At 37.6% G+C, this 16,563-nt stretch overlaps 1 protein-coding gene across 2 annotated transcripts in view; it reads left to right on the forward strand.

Annotated features, from left to right (window-relative positions):
- Diaph3 (diaphanous related formin 3) overlaps positions 1-14,198 on the forward strand; it is a 440,087-nt gene extending 425,889 nt beyond the window's left edge. For both annotated transcript variants that reach the window (XM_090342066.1, XM_090342064.1), the window contains one exon: positions 13,103-14,198. In XM_090342066.1, the coding sequence (XP_090198192.1) occupies positions 13,103-13,365 (263 nt within the window). In that variant the 3' untranslated portion in view covers positions 13,366-14,198. The remainder of the gene's footprint in view (positions 1-13,102) is intronic.
- The last annotated feature ends 2,365 nt before the right edge of the window (positions 14,199-16,563 follow it).

The raw sequence follows: 16,563 nt of genomic DNA on the forward strand, positions 1-16,563 counted from the left end.
TATGCTATACTAGTTCATGCCTGTATGTAGGGAAATGCTGCAAAAAGATTTTAATAGTTTTGTCTTGCTTCCTCCTTAGAGATATGATATAAGGTCCTTTAACTAGAAGGGAGGAATGTTCCCAAAATAATGTCAGATTTTAAAAGAACAACTATTTTGTGCATAACCTTTAAAAACAATCCTTTAGAGTGTCTTAAGAGCCATGCTCCAGTGCTTGCTAGATTTTTGTCACAATTCTAATACTCTGAGTGGGAAATACATTCAAAGAAAATTAAAACGCAACGTTTGTTACCACAGTAATTTGGTCAGAATTATCCTTTCAAGGAAGAAGTATCTGTAAATTTGTGGAAAAAATAAAAGTTGAGAACAGCTGGCTGAAGCTGTCACTTTACTTTCCTCGAACTGTCAGTAGGAGGCAACAGTACACCAGAGTGAGTTGCTGTCTTTAGGTGATGTCTACGACATCACCTTTCCTTCATTCGTTTTCTAGAAACACATGAAACTAAACCCGAAGAAATCATTGCAGATTTCACAGTGGTATCATCAGTCAGTACAAGGTGATATTTCCAAGCCATGAGCAGGACAATCGGAAGCCGCTTCTACTAGTGACACTTCTGCAAACTGCTCCCCAGTATAGATGATAGCTACTGATACAGCAGTAATATTAGAATGGCCAGAAATAAGACTAGCTTCATTTGGAAAGGAAGAGAATTATATTTAATAAGATACTTCTGATTTTACATGATTTAATACACACCTATGAAGTAAAAATAGAAAAATCTCTGAATGGGGTGCTTTGTATTGAAGGGGCTGGGTACATGCTAGTAGATGAACACTAGCAGAATGAGGCTTGTCAACATTAGAATTTGAGTTTTTAAATGTATTTTTAATCTTGAGCCACTGTTTTGCCACTTACAAAATCCAAGTTACCTCCAGTGTACAAACTGTTCCTTTTTTATATTAAACAGAATCACAAAGATGTAAGTATTAGAATATTGCTTTTTTGCACTCCATTGTTTTTTTTTCTTTTATGGTAACCAATTCCATGAATAATCTTTCTTTCATTTTTAACTAATTTCAGTAAGTCATATGTTGGGGGATTTTTTTCCTCTCACTATTAGATGCATTGATCTCAGCAAGTTATTACTATGTGAAATTCAAACAGCATATATTAATTTGATGACAACCCATGATTAGTGAGCAATCTGTGAACATGGAAGAAAGCCAAGTTTACTAGTCCCTAGAGGGCTGGACTGAGGGTTTTGAGTATGGTAACTTGGTGCAGCCAGGTAAATTAGGATCCTATAGAGGGACTTAAAAAATGAACTGTAATGGTATTTTACTAAGCTAAGTGTTAATTTTCTTTAGAATATGGATTGTTGCAATTTGGACTTTAACTTTTTACTAGTTGCAATATTATGTATTCTGTCATAATTTCTAAATTGTAGTCATAGTAGTAATCGTTATCAAGGTGCTAGTGGCTTATACCTTTAATCATAACTACTTGGGAGGCTGAGATTGGACGGGTTATGGCTGTGGAGAGTCTGTGCTCCCAGGTCTGATTAGAAGCCCAACAGAGTGAGATCTCACTCAAGACATGTAGCAGGGCAAGAAGTGAAAGCTTGTTTCAAAAATAAACAGCAAACCTGGGCATGGTGGCTCACGCCTGTAATCCTAGTTACTCAGGAGGCTGAGATCTGAGGATTACGGTTCTAAGCCAGCCGGGGCACTAAAGACCAAGACTCTTATCTCCAATTAACCACTAGAAAACCAGAAGTGGCACTGTGGCTCAAGGTATAGGGTGGTAGCCTTGAGCTGAAGAGCTCAGGGACAGTGCTCAGGCCGAGTCCAAGCCCCATGACTGACAAAATAATTAAATAACCAGCAAAATTCAGGAATGGAGCTGTATCTGCCTAGAAAACTCAAGGAATTGAATTAAAAATATTTGAACACCGGGCCGGGAGTTTGGCCTAGTGGTAGAGTGCTTGCCTAGCATGCACGAAGACCCGGGTTCGATTCCTCAGTACCCCACATACACAGCAAAAAGCCAAAAGTGGTGCTGAGGCTCAAGTGGTAGAGTGCTAGCCTTGAGAAAGTCCAGGGACAGTGCTCAAGCCCTGAGCTCAAGCCCAGGACTGGCAATAAATAAATAAATAAATAAAAATATTAGAAAACCAAAAATAATAATAGTAATAATAATAATAGCTTTCTAATAGTAAAAATCCAAGTTGCAATGAAGATACTTCTCACTGAAATTTTCTGTAAATATATCCAGCCCCAAAATATTACAAGCTAACAGCACTGTTCGAAACTCTACTGACCTTTACGATCTGATACGTAGCCAACAGCCAGAAGTGGCTCTTGACATCTTAAAGTATGATAGATCAGAGCTAAGTTGTGCTGTTGGTATAAAAGGCATACTTGACTTTGGAGACTTAGTTAAGAGAGAAACAATGTGGAAGATTTCATATTGCTTTTTGCTTAATTGTTGAAATATTTGTTACTGTACATTGTTAAAAAGTAATTTGTCCTGATTTCTTAATATTCAGTGTTGCTTGTACAAATTTTCAGGTTACATAGTCCACTTTGGCTCTCATTATATTTCTGTTGGATGATGCTTGTTCTAGGCTCAGTGTTAATTCCTCATAAAACCAAGAACACAAATAACATGTATAATATTTAACATATATAACCAAAATGGTGTCATCTACTTAATTTTAATCCAATCATTATTCTTTAGAACAGATTAATAGAAACTATAAGTGAAGCAAAGTAATAGAAACATGGCCTGTTTATGTTCAGTCAAAAATAAGATATGGAAAAAAAATAAGATATGGTACTCATTTTCTGAAATAGACAATGGCTTGGGACACATTAGTGAATGGGAAACATCAGATCCTGCCTTGGTGCAATGTATGTTTGAGCAACTTAGGTTGCAGTTGGGCAGCTATCAGGTAGTTTTCTTACAAATTGGATGTATTACTCCATTTAGATGTGGCTGATGTAACATATTTGGTAATAATATTCTAGGGAGAAGTAAAGTAACATGGCTAAAATAAAATAAAAATGTTTAATATAAGATAATCTTCAAGACAAATACACCCTTGTATTGAATTCTATAATGAGTAACATCAGATTGTTCTAAGCACATTCTTTTTAAACTTCCACTAACAATCCCAATTAAGCCTACACAGAAATACATTAAAGACTGTAATGAAAAGAATTCTGTAAATATATATTTGTATTGTTTGATAGTACTGAACAACCTAGTAGGCTTTTTGTCCCAGCATTTCAATTATGAAATATGATTTTGCATGTTTATAGTAGAAATAACAACTTCCTAAATGTCTCAAGTACTAGATGTCTCAAGAACCTAGCCTGGGGAGCTGAACACTCATCAAATTAACTGATTTAAATGTAATTCCAACACATGATTTCTACAGGATCTTGTTGAAGAGACTGTTGGAAGAACATGTTTTTCAATAGTCTGAAGGGCTGGTAGGTGGCAGAGGAGTCCCACTGACTTAGTACATCTCAGATTGGGTGAGGGGACATGTGGGGAGGAGTAGAGCAGGACCAGTTACTAAAATTTCAGGGCAGTCAACATAGAATATAAAGTGTAAAACATTTTTAGAGCTGTGCAGTGGTAGGTTACATTGCCTTCTGAGTCTGTGAGGCTGTGACTGTAAGTCTTCAGACTTAAGCAAACCACTTGATAGGAAACTGAATATATAGAGTGTAAACATTGATTTTATAGTTCTACTAATTAAGTGACCTGCTTTTTTCCCCAATCTAAGATTAGACAAATCTACCTTATTTGATATGTGAATCAGAATGAAGTGGAATAGAAATAATGTAGGTTATCCAGAGAAATATTCAAACATCTGAAATGCAACCTAATAAATATTGAATCAGGAGAAGTTTAAGGAAAATTGAAAAACTTGAAAGCAAATAGCAAAGATTTTGTGGCTGTGGCAATGCATGGGTTTCTCTACACCTCTGTTCTTGGGATGTTAAAACCTGTCCTTTAGTATTAGAATGTTTACAATACCATCTAAGAATTTATCCAGTATATATTTACTAACTACACTGTCAGTCTGTATTTCTGCCATCTCACCTTTTTCCTCTTGAATCACCAGCTCCATGGTCAAATAATTTAATATCTGCTATCTAATGGGCATGTTTAGAAATAACTGCTCAGCCACACGGTGGTGGTTTCACAATGGTAGCCTGAAACAGTTGCCATTGCCAACAGGACTGGTAAACAGATGCTGTAGTTGGAGTCAGTAGGCTAATGTGAAGAGAAAACTGTTTTGGGCATTCAATTTTGGTTTCAAAATGTGTTATTTGAAATAATACTGTGGCATTTTTGTTGAAATGTGTAATGAGTTAGGGTAAGCAGTGTTGGAGCTCTGTTGTCAGGAATCAAAATTAGTGAATTTTCCTTCCAAAAATACCAATTTTGGCAAAGTAGAAATGCAAAATGTGGAAAAGCAACCCCAAGTATCTAATTTCAAGAGATGGCCACATGAGAGGTCTGATTGTTTGGGAAGGCTTGAGAGGTAGAATAATTACCAAGGGAGATTTTAGAAAATTGAAGAATCATCAAAAATAAAAAGTCCAAGAATGCAGGCAGAGTGGGGCATACCTGTAATCCTGGCATTCAGGAGAGAGAGGCAGCAGGATCACTAGTTCATGGCCAGCAGAAAAGTAAGCATGACAAAGAAACACATCTTGGTAAAACTGGTTAACTAGAAGTCTAAAAACTGTATTTTACCTCTGGCTCTGCCTGGAAGGCGTATCTGCTTCCTTTGCTTATACAAAGGAAGATAAATATACCTGCTGATCCCTCCTACACAGGCATTATAAGAAGCAAAAATATGGCTACATCAGGAAAGTATTAACTCTGTATGAGCTAAACACATATGAGAACAATGTGATCATTTCATATTATTTCTTATATAATAGTATTCTAAGCTATAAATAATAGTCTACAATGGCTTCTGATAGCAACTACCTGGTATTAAATGTTTACTGGTCCTGATCTCTCAAAGGGCTACCCCCTATATCCAACACAAGCTGTAAATTTGGGGTTTCTCCAGTCACCCTTATCTTTTACTAGCTGACTGTAAGTTCAGTGATTCCTGCTATCCTCTCTGTTTTAATAATTTACTAGCATGGCAGAATTCAGGGGCACATAATACTATTACAGCTTCAGTCGAGCAAAGGGATACAAATCAGAACCACTCAAAGGGAGAGACACCTGAAGCTCTGTCATCTTCAGGGGTACATCTCCCGTGACAATACACAGCATGTTCAGTTTTCCACATCTCTGGGGTTGCCTTTCAACTGTAAAATGAAAATATTTGGGTGGGTTGAACCAACTATAGATTTTAAATATTGGAAGAAAATTGCATCTTCTTTCCTAAACAATAGAAAGTAGCAATGTTTTATGTGGCATTTTCACTGAACTGGGTATTATAAGAAGTAATCTACAGATTATTTAAAGTATAATGAGGACTATATATGAATTACATACAAACACTAAAGGCTTTTCTGTGAGGGACTTGTGCATTCACAGATTTAGATGGCTGCAAGAGATCCTGAAACCAGTAATCCTATGAAAGCCAAAGAGGACAAGTATTTTGCAACCTGGAAAACTCACCTGAATTAAAGTGCCCCGGGCTTAAGTTAAAGCTTTATTATTTAAGTGTAATTGGCTCAATTACTGATGACAGAAGTCAAACCCTACTCCTTTCCCTTTCAGAAAACAGGTTCTAACCTCCAAACACACATACTTTGTCTTGCTGGCCTGACCAAACCCCATCCTTTCTCATTCATTACAGTAACTTACCTATGGTCCCAACTGTTAGTTTCCTAGTTGCCATAATCTCAGACTAGGTCTGAGATTCCTACCACAAGTAACAAACGTTAGGGGCCTAAGAGGCTGTGTCCCACAAAGTGAGACGAAAGCTAGCCAAGACAGCATTACTGTATACATTCCAAAACATATTGATGTCAAGAGAAAATGAAGCCTAAGAAAAATTCCATGAAGTCTAGGAATTGTGAGACTTTGAGTAATTTTAGAGCAATTCTAATAGAGAGGTATGAATGAATATCAAAATAGGGTTGTGAAAAATGAAGTGGAAAAGTGAAAAAAAACAAACAGGAAGATTCAAATCAAATTGAATATCACAGGTCCAAAGGGTAAATAGTTTAATGGAAGGTTTTATATTCCTGAGCTGGTGTCATCACCTGATTCCCAGCCCTGTACTCAGTGAGGGCAACCCACAACAGGAAATGGTAGTGCTGTCTTCAAACCTTTATATAAAGACTAGTGGAGGTAAATTTCTCCCAAGAATGATCTATCTCAATTGTTAACTCTCTTCTATCCAGAAATGTCTTTTCTCCACTCATCTGCTTAGTCTGTCTTGTTTGAACAGGGGGGATTATATGTTTTGTTTCATTTTTTTTCTCTTTTGATATAATTGCTTTCAACATGAGTTTCTTGACACTCCTTAAAGATTTTAACTATGTAGAAAATGCCCTTTTGCTCTTCTTACCATTTTTATGTTTTCAATATATAAGATAAAATAAATAACAAAATGAAACCAAGGGAAGACAATTATTTATAACATCAATAAATCAACAGAAAGGAAAACCACAGGGATACAGGCTGCTGGCAGCCAGCACTAACTTCAGTTATTGCATAGATTAAATACATATATTTGTCACACACTTTACTAGCATGTAGACCCAATGGCACTTTAAAAATTATATTTATGAGTTACTTGTTTTGCCCAAGTAATGCCACTGCTGTGGTGAAACACAAAACCACTTAGTAGGTCAAAGTAACAGTAAAGAGCCAAAGGTAAAGAATTGCAAAGAAAGAACAAATTTCCAGAAGACTAAAGTTTCCTACTTAGCCTAAAACAGTTTCACCTTCTTCCTTGTCAGAGATGCCACAAGTTCTCCATTGACCACAAAAGACAGGAGCTCAATTTTATTTTTTATCTGAGAGTTGGCACTTCTAAGAAGCCAGTGCCCATTAGAACCACAAATATGATAGAAGATCAATACTGACTTCAAGAAAAAATGATCTCTTTCTGAATCCTAGAGGATATTTCCTGCTGTGGAGAGGTGTTCTCCAGGGGCCATCTGCCAGGGGCTTTGGCTCCAGGAACATAACAACTGTTGGGCTAAGATATTTCCTCATTCTGACTCCACATTGCATATCTTCATGTTTGCTTTTTTTGTGGTCATCTTTCCTAAATGCCTCTGTGAGTGAGTACAGAATGATGGAATTTTGTTGTTTGGGGTTGTTGTTGTTGTTCTTTAGCTTTCTTTGCCCTTCTTATGTCTGCCTAAGATTGTGGAATCCAGCAGTGGATGTAGTTTACAATTTTTATTCTGTTCTTTTCTAAATCCAATGAGGTTTTTGTATTTAGGAGCTGTTCAACTTTTCACAAGTTTTACTTTTAATTCACTTTCAGAAGGAAGAAAGGCTTAATGCGGGGGGGGCGGAGCAGGTTTGGGGCAGAACCTCTACTTTCAGTCCTTACAGCAACAATCATTAAGGAAGTTAAATCTTACTATCTTAAAGGAAAATGGCATTCTTCTCCAGTTTACTTCTGCAGAGCACAAATGCAAGATATGTGAATTGGATTCCCTTACTAAGAATACCAACTGGTTCTTTGTCTATGTGTCCTATGTTCACCAATGGTCCTGAATATTGGCAGGAATCCTGGATGCATCACACACAGACATTACTTGTAGCATCCTAAAAGAGAAAAACAGAAAGCCAAAGATTCAATTCATATATTACTACATACTATACTCCCTTTAGAGAATTAAAGTCATTTTGCTTTACTATGTTTAGTTCCCATCTTACAATGTGTATTGACAAAGGTTTATGTTAAAGAGAAATTAAAAAATACTTCTTTTAGTTGCACCCAGCTTTGCCTTTCATTGCATCCATATGACCAAGTGTGTCTTGTTTCATACATAAAAAATGTGCCCATTTATATCAAGTAACTATTTATAACTCTATGTCTATGTAGGTTGTCATTCCTCTGTTATTTGGAAGTCAATCATTTAGAAACTGTTTTTGCAAGGAATTTAGATCTCCAGTTCAGCCCCCATGAAGTGACCCAAAAAAATAATCATTTTAAAAGCCGGATACTTGTGGCTCATGCCTGTAATCCTAGCTACTCTGGAAGCTAAGATCTGAGGATCTGAGGCCAGTCCTGGCAGAAAAGTCCATGAGATTTTTATCTTTGATAAACTACTCAGAAAAAACCCGAAGTGGTGTCATAGCTCAAGTGGTAGATCACTAGCCTTGAGTACAAAGAGGCTTAATGACAGTGCCCAGACCTTAAGTTCAAGCCTCAAAACCAAAAAAAAAAAAAACAAAACAAAACTTTTTTTTAAGTAATAGTAATGACAGAAACCATCTGTCCTTCAGCCAACATAATAATGAAGTTGGGGGAAAACAAGATGAGGGGCAGCGGTAGGGGGAGGGAAATGGGGACCAAGACATGAGAAAGGTTATCAGTGTTTGTGAAGTAATGCACCTTCTATCTGGTGGATATAATGTATCCTTCTATTAATTACAATAAAAATATATGAAAAAAGTGACTCCTTCAGTGCCATGGTTTGGGTCTGCCATGGCATATAACAAAGTAAAGGGAACCTGAAGATGAGAGTGGAGCAGTTTAGGGGGTTCTGAGCAGTAAATATGAATCCTGGTAGTGAAAATACAACACCTTCTAAGATGGCTGTAAGGGCATTCGAGAGAGAGAGAGAGAGAGAGAGAGAGAGAGAGAGAGAGAGAGAGAGAGAGAGAGAGAGAGAGAGAGAGAGAGGGAGAGGGAGAGGGAGAGGGAGAGGGAGAGGGAGGGAGAGAGAGGGAGAGAGAGGGAGGGAGAGAGGGAGAGAGAGAGAGGAGAGAGAGAGAAAGAAGGAAGGAAGGAAGGAAGGAAGGAAGGAAGGAAGGAAGGAAGGAAGGAAGGAAGGAGAAAAAGAAAAACCTCATTTTTATTTCCTCGGTAGTTTCAGGAATAGCTTCTTTCCTCCTTATAAAACCTTATCTGCTGTTTCTCTTGAGAGATTCCTCCCCTGAAACCACCATCCTATTCGCTGATCATTTGTCTGAAAGCAAACGTACAGCTATTAGTTTCTCAAAAGAGTAGAAAGGCTCTTGCTTGCATCCTCTCTCATTGCCACTCACCTAAGCCTCCAAAGAAGGTGAAGGACCACTAAAACCAGAAACAGGAAAAGAGAAGCCAGGACTCATGCAGAATTTTTCACCCTTGAATCTGGTTGAGATCCAGTAAAGGAAAAGTTAAGGTGCCCAAATGGCTGCTTATCCGTTTGGAGTGGCAGAACAGTGCTTATTAATGACCTTAACAAAGGTTGGTTTGGAAAGAGGAAATGGTCAAAAGCACGAGGGCAAGAAGAGATAACTGAGACAGTAATGGCAGTGAGGTCTATGAAGATTTGGGGATTTTGTTTTTTGTTCTTGTTTTTTGCTAAAAAGTAAACCAAGAATTCAATTTGTAGCTGAAGCAGGATGTGGAAACAAATAGAGATTCTTGTTTTCTCTTTAGTGTATGGTGATCACAACAAATGCACGTGCTATAGGAAGTACTAGCAGAGAGAAAGAAACCTCTGCCATGCGGTAGGAGGACCCCGCTAATGAATGGATGTCTTAATAATCGATAAGTAAAGAGTAACAACATCTCAGGGGCTGTCCTCAGAGGGGAGCTCAAAAGGCCAGTGTATCCGAAGAGAAGGAATTAATGTGTGTGTGTGTGTGGTAGGCGCGTGACCAATAGAGGAGGTGATTGTGAGAATTTCTTTCAGATCGTTTCTGTGAATGGAGTTAGCATGGGAGAGCGGGGAAAGGAAGGAGGAAAGGTATAAAATCATTTTCTGGAAGAACGGATACAGGAGGTTTTGCCTGAAATATCTAGTCAGAAACTATTCTGAGACCAGGGCAGGTGTAACCCCACACACACATCCTGGTAAGGTCTTTTACAAAAGCATACCATGGGCTTTACAGCATGATCGTGAGGATTGCGCTGTGCCAGAAAGCATTTTGAAGTATAAGTACAGCACATCATGATTATGAAACCTTAGCTTTGAATTACTTAGCACTTTTCTCTGGCAAAACTTTTCAGGCTTTTTTTTTTTTTAAGGAAGTCCCAGTGTCTCTAGAGACAGCATCTAGTTTCTGCCACTGACTTACTCAGTTACTGAATCTACCAAGTGACTTTTACTTTTACCCTCAGTCCGTATCATGAGGGTAGTCATTTTTTCTTTGTTTTGCTTTGTTTTTTGAAGGTTTTTTAGATTATATTTTATTGTTGGGGTAACATGTAGAGTGGTGACAGTTACATTTGTCGGGTAGTGGGCACATTACTTCATGAACACTGACACCCTTCCTCCCACTTTCCCTTTCCCTACCCCCTCCATGGCTAACTGAAATGAACTCCAGGATAGGGACATAAGAGGTTTATCTTTGTGATTGTTGTTCTTAATGTACTATGAGAAGTTATTTCTTTTCTCTTCTTTTTCCCCTTATGGCTTATCTCATGTTGTTACTGTATCTGATTTTGTTACCTGGTATATTGCATGTATGTTCATTTGTTTGTTTGAAATAGGGAAGGGAAAGAGGAAAAATAAGATGATTGGGAGGGTAGTAATATTTAAAGGGTATTGTGTGCTTTATAAATTAAAGTCCGTGTAAATGTAAGCTAATAAGTTAAAAGCATTTCACCACTCACCAGCAGTCAAGAGAATGAGCCTGACATGAAAAGAAATCAAGTAGGAGGTACCTAGACATAGATAATTTACCTTTCTTTCCTCATTCAAAGCTTTCTAAGAGAGGCATCCCCACCCAGGACTTAAGGCTCATTCAACTTTGAAAGAGCAAGGAAAAGTGAGGTGTCTTTGTGTAAGTGCCAACTGCGTTATTTCCTTTAATCCTCCCAGATTCTGTTTGAAGTTGATTACTAGAACCTGACACTCAGAAAAGTTGAGTTACCCCTTGAAGCTTAGATTTCATCTCATGTGCCTTAAAAAAAAAGCAAATATTAAATTCTTCTCACTTTCTACCTAGAAAATTAAGTTTGATAATATGTGACCATGGAAGTTACACGTCTTTATACTTGTATTTTATTTCAGATCTTTATTTTAACCAACTTCATCTTTGCAATATTTTAACCACAGATTCCCAGTAACAAAATAAACTGGCTTATTGGAGATACCATGGAATCATTTGTAAGAAATCATATGACCCAAAGCAATAAGAATGTTTTGGGGAGGCAGTAGTCAGCTGACTAAAAATCTGTTGTAAGCTACAAACGCAGCTTTCAGACACCTTCAGGGCAAGCGGGTTGGTGCGTGCTAGAAAAGAATTTATGTGGTGAACTACCATTTCTATGTGCTCTTTCCTACAAGAACAGTGTGTACGTTATAAGCTGAGCACATAAACTGTTCTAAGAGAAAATCACTGTTCTATTAGATTTTGGTTTTTGAGTAACAGTTGCTCATCTGATAAGAAGAAGTGATAAGGAAAGTGTATTTATTTTCTTCCCACAGCTAAAAGGTGATCATACTTGGAAAATTTGTTGAGATTGTCCGAGAAACTGTGTAAAACACTCATCCATCACTGGAAGCCCTTGGTCAGGAAATGACAGTGCAGTAAATATCTTCAGGAGCCACCTTTTAATGTACAAGCTGTTTTCGGTTGGAATTTTCAGCACTCACATAAAACACCTGTCATGAGGGACTGCTTGGGCTCTAAAGTCATTACTATTGGGATAATGGAACATCTCTCAGCGAATAGCCAAAAAAACTTTAAATGTCATGTCAAGTTTGTTGAAGCCATTTTCAAACCCTGTTCAAGGTTACGTGAATATTGAGTCTAACTGTTTTTTAAGTCTGTGATCTTATAAGACAGACCACTCAGAAGGTTATGCAATGTGAGTCAGTTAATTAAGAGAAACATTTAGCTCTGTTTGGGGAGGTCATTTGGCCAGAGCCATTTAAAGGTTAGCTATTGTAACAGTTGGTAAGTGAGGATCACCATCGCTTACCTGATGTTGCATGAATACGTATACATGTCCACATATATGTGAATCTGTGTATACAAGTGTTGACAATTACATACTGCCATGATTCCACCTTGCTAGGAAGCTTTAACAGTTCACTTGCCACATTCATTATTTCTTTTACATAAGATTTAAATTCTTACCTCGCTGGGTGTCAGTACCTCACACATATAATCCTAACTTCTCAGGAGGCTGAGGATCTGAAGATCCCACTTTGAAGCCAACCCTGGCAGAAAAGTCCTTGAGAATCTTTATCACTAATTAACCACAAAAATACAGAAGTGCAACTGTGACTCAAGTGGTAGAGCACTTGAGCCTTGAGCACAGAAGCTCAAGGGTAGTAACCCAGGCTCCAGAGTTCAAACCCTCAGACTGACAAAATAAAATAAAATGAAAATCTTAAACTTACTTCCTTGATGTTGTTCCAAAAGAAAAGGAATCTCACTATTATGCTAATGCTTATCTTGAGGTATAATGTAGGCAGGATAATTTCTTCACTCAACAAGTATTTACTGACCACTTTTTTTACACCAGGGCTCTTCTAGGCACTGATTTTAAACACTGTTACTGCTTTTTAAGAGAATGCAAAGACACACAATGGACAAGTAACTTGTATGCTAAGGCTGTGAATTCTGTGAAGGGAGGGGATTCGAATGGTGAATATGGCAAAGAGCATTTAGATGAACAGTTAGACAAAGCTACTGCGTGTAATTGGAGTTGGAGCCAAAAGCTGAATGAAATTGGTCCAGGTCCTGATAATAAACTGGTGGTAAATATTTGGGGCATAAAGGAAAGCATTAATGCTAACGAAATTATCATTCTTCTGCATGTTTATTTTGTCTTATTTTCCTATTGGATATTGTTAAGTATAACCTACAATGGGACTTGCTTTTTGAGAATTATCATTTTAGATGTACATTTTCGAATGTGCCCAGTCATTGATGATCACAGTGACAAGTTTTATGCTTCTCTCTTCCTTCCTGTAGAAAATCAGAAAGCACCAGTGACAGAGGGGGCACATTCTCACTACAGTATCAATTGCAACTCCACAAGGACTCCAGCCTCCAAGGAGCTTAATTATAATGTAGACACTCAGACGTGTGCCGGGAGGATCAAGGCAGTTGAGAAGAAGGAAGCCTGTAATGTGGAAAGCAACAGAAAAAAGGACATGGAACTTCCTGGCTCTGTTTCTAAAAATGAGTCCATTCCTGAAGTTGAAGCCCTGCTGGCAAGATTACGAGCTTTATAAATTAAACTGGTAAAAAAGAAAAAAAATCTGATTAAGCCAAACATAAAGCCATGCTCTAAGCTATCACACTTGAAAAAAATGCTTTTATATAAGTGACTTTATATAGTTTTAACTTATGATATATATTAGGGTTTGGGAAAATCAAGCTAAATACATGATTGTAATGCTTTTCCTGCACACTTGAAATATTGGCTTTTTCAATAATGTAATGGGCTTTAATGACTTTTTTTGATCTCCTTGTATTCATCTGTTCTATATTTGGTGATTAAATTATACATATTGCTTTAGAGAGCAAGGTAGGTGGCCATGTGTTCAGCAATACGTCCTGCAGACAATTCCACCTTTCTAAGTCACTGAAGTTTTTACTTAACTGTTTCAACATTAGTGAACACCAGACCATCAGTGTAATATCTTGCTATCTATCCATGAATATTCCACATTTATTATTTATATAGGCCCAGCTTTCACCAATATAACACTAAAATCATAGAACTATGTATCAGAGCTACAAATAAATGACTGCTAACATTATTATTCCAACATAATTATATGACAGCTGAGTACACTTGCAAAAACAATACAATAAAAATGTATGTACTTTCTTCACAAAATATGAGTGTGTATATGTACACACACACACACACACACACACAGAATTTCTGCGCTGCCATAAACTTTTGATCTGTAGCCCAGAGAAAGATCCTCCCACAGATACCTTCCCCACAATTATGGCTTTAGAATAAAACTACTATGTTGAAATTTTTCAAGAAACAAAATGTTCTTGTTCTTGTAAGCAATCTTAGAATTTTACTTTCTTGAAGCTGACAATCAATAATTTTAACATATGCAAATGTTGAAACTGTACCTTATTTCAGCAACATTCCTTTGTTAATATAGTAAAGAAAATAAACTTGCTGCTTGCACTAAATGAAAAATGTCCTCTCTCTCTCTCTCTCTCTCTCTCTCTCTCTCTCTCTCTCTCTCTCTCTCTCTCTCTCTCTCTCTCTCTCTCTCTCACACACACACACACACACACACACACTAAATTGAAGCTAGGCTGTGCTATACTGTCTGTCTAATTTACTTTATTATGTGTAATAAGTAAGTGACTGCTCTTTTACTTTCAGTTAAAAAGCAGTTATATGGAACTAGTCTGGCAAGGTCTACTGCATTTTATTTTCCTGTTTAAGTTGCTACCTCCTTCTGGCTCCAAGTTAATAAAATTAATTAATTACAACTATGAACCAAGCCCAGTTTATAGGCATTGGGGAAGTGTTATCCATCCCCAATGTAAGAATAAATTCATTCCTTTTCTGTATTGCTGAAATGTGCATTTTTCCCTCCAGTTGAAATTCATATTTTCCTGAAGACAAATCTTAAACATGAAGAAAGGTGAAAGACATTTATGCATGTAAGCAGCTATCAGCCATAACAGGAAGGCATAATTGTTTTGACTAGGAAAGACATTAAGTGAAAGAATTCTATCTGTTCTATCTGTGATTTTGCAGAAAGACAGGTTTCTCAGGTAGAAAACTTAAATTCTGTGTTTGGACACACCAGGCCCAGGTGAACATGAGGGATACTTGGGGCTGGCAGCAGCCACAGGGGAGGAAGAGCCTGGCCAGTGAAGGGGAGGGAAGATGACATAGAGTCCCTGGGGTAGAGGAAGGCAGCAAGTCCAGAAACTCAACCGTCAGGCCCCAGAGCATCTGTCTGCAGATACTGGGAGACAGCCTTCAAGCAAGAAAGAGCAGAGTGTTAGCAGTGTTGTCCTCTAGCAAACCAGCAACCTGCTCTTCCTCCCTCAAAATGACAGACTGGGTTCTGAGCAGTCTTGGATAGAAGTACCAAGAGCTATGGAAAGATAAATCAAGTGAAATGCTGAGTGCCCATCAAAAGAACAGATTGTTTTCTGTTGGAGATATTTTCTTCAAAAATGTTTCTTCCACAAAAAGCTATGCATTTGACTGTTCTTAAACTCATAATATTCCTTTAGCCAATTGTCATGAAAACTATAGCAATTGCCTTGGAGATAAGATATTGAGGTACCACTTCACATCCCCTAGTAGTGCCATTTGTTTATTTGGATTATCAGGTATTTCTGTGCTATCCTGCCTCAACAAAGCTGTAGAACAGTATTTCTCAGTATATCCGAGAGGGTGGCATTGGAATCAAGGAAAAGAAAGCATGCTCAAGAAGTTGATGTCATCCCCCAATCCATCCATTAGGAAGCGCAAGCTTCTGTCTGCTTGAGCAGGGATATTACTCTTCTACTGCCCTCAAACATCAACCCTTTGGGCTTCCAGAAAGCAGCTAATTAAGAGTAAATGTCTCAGCCTCCTTAAGCACCCTCATCCATCCCTCATAATAAATCCCTTTCTGTGTATCTTTATATGTTCCATTGTTCTCTTGCACCAGAAACTCTCACCTACACCAGGTTGTGGAAAGTCAACTGAGGAACATCTAATACAGCTCAATGCTCTTGTCTAGGTGACTAACAAACTCTTGATAATTTATCCTCTCCATCTCACTGCAGGGCATAAAGAATCTTTTATTGTAATGAATAGAGGGTTTACAGTTATATTCTCCAGATAGAAGGAGCATTACTTCACACACATTGATACCCCTTCTCATGTTTTTGTTCCCATTTCCCTCCCCCCACCTCCTCCCCTCATCTTATTTTCTCCAGGATGTAAAAAATTTTATTAGAACACACAGACAACTAAGTGATCACTGGGCTGTCAAAAAGCAGACTATTGCAAACATGCTTTCCTCCACCAAAGTATTAAGTAAAGAAATTGGAAATTGTCTCATTATAATTACATATTTGTACAAAATTGTTTACCAATTTGTTAACATATTTGAACAAACCTTATCTAAAAACACCTAGTGTTTAACAGAATACTATTGGACCATGAGAAAGGATTAAATCCTGTCATTTGTGACACGTGTCACTGGAGGTCATTATGTCCAATGAAATAAGCCAGACATTGTCAGAAAAGTACTGCATGACTTCAGTCATATGTGAAATGATCCCACAGAAGTGGAAAGTAGAATGCTGGTTATCATCGGATGGACAGTGGCCAGTGCGTAAATTAAAATTAAGTAGGAGAAATAAGCTTGTGTGTGCTATTGCACACGAGGGTCCACATAAATGATGATAATGCCCTATCTATAAAAGCTAAGATAAAGAATTTA

The sequence above is a fragment of the Megascapheus bottae genome, chromosome 11 (genome assembly GCF_031878675.1).
Source record: "Megascapheus bottae isolate mThoBot1 chromosome 11, mThoBot2.hap1, whole genome shotgun sequence".
Classification (NCBI taxonomy): domain Eukaryota; kingdom Metazoa; phylum Chordata; class Mammalia; order Rodentia; family Geomyidae; genus Megascapheus; species Megascapheus bottae.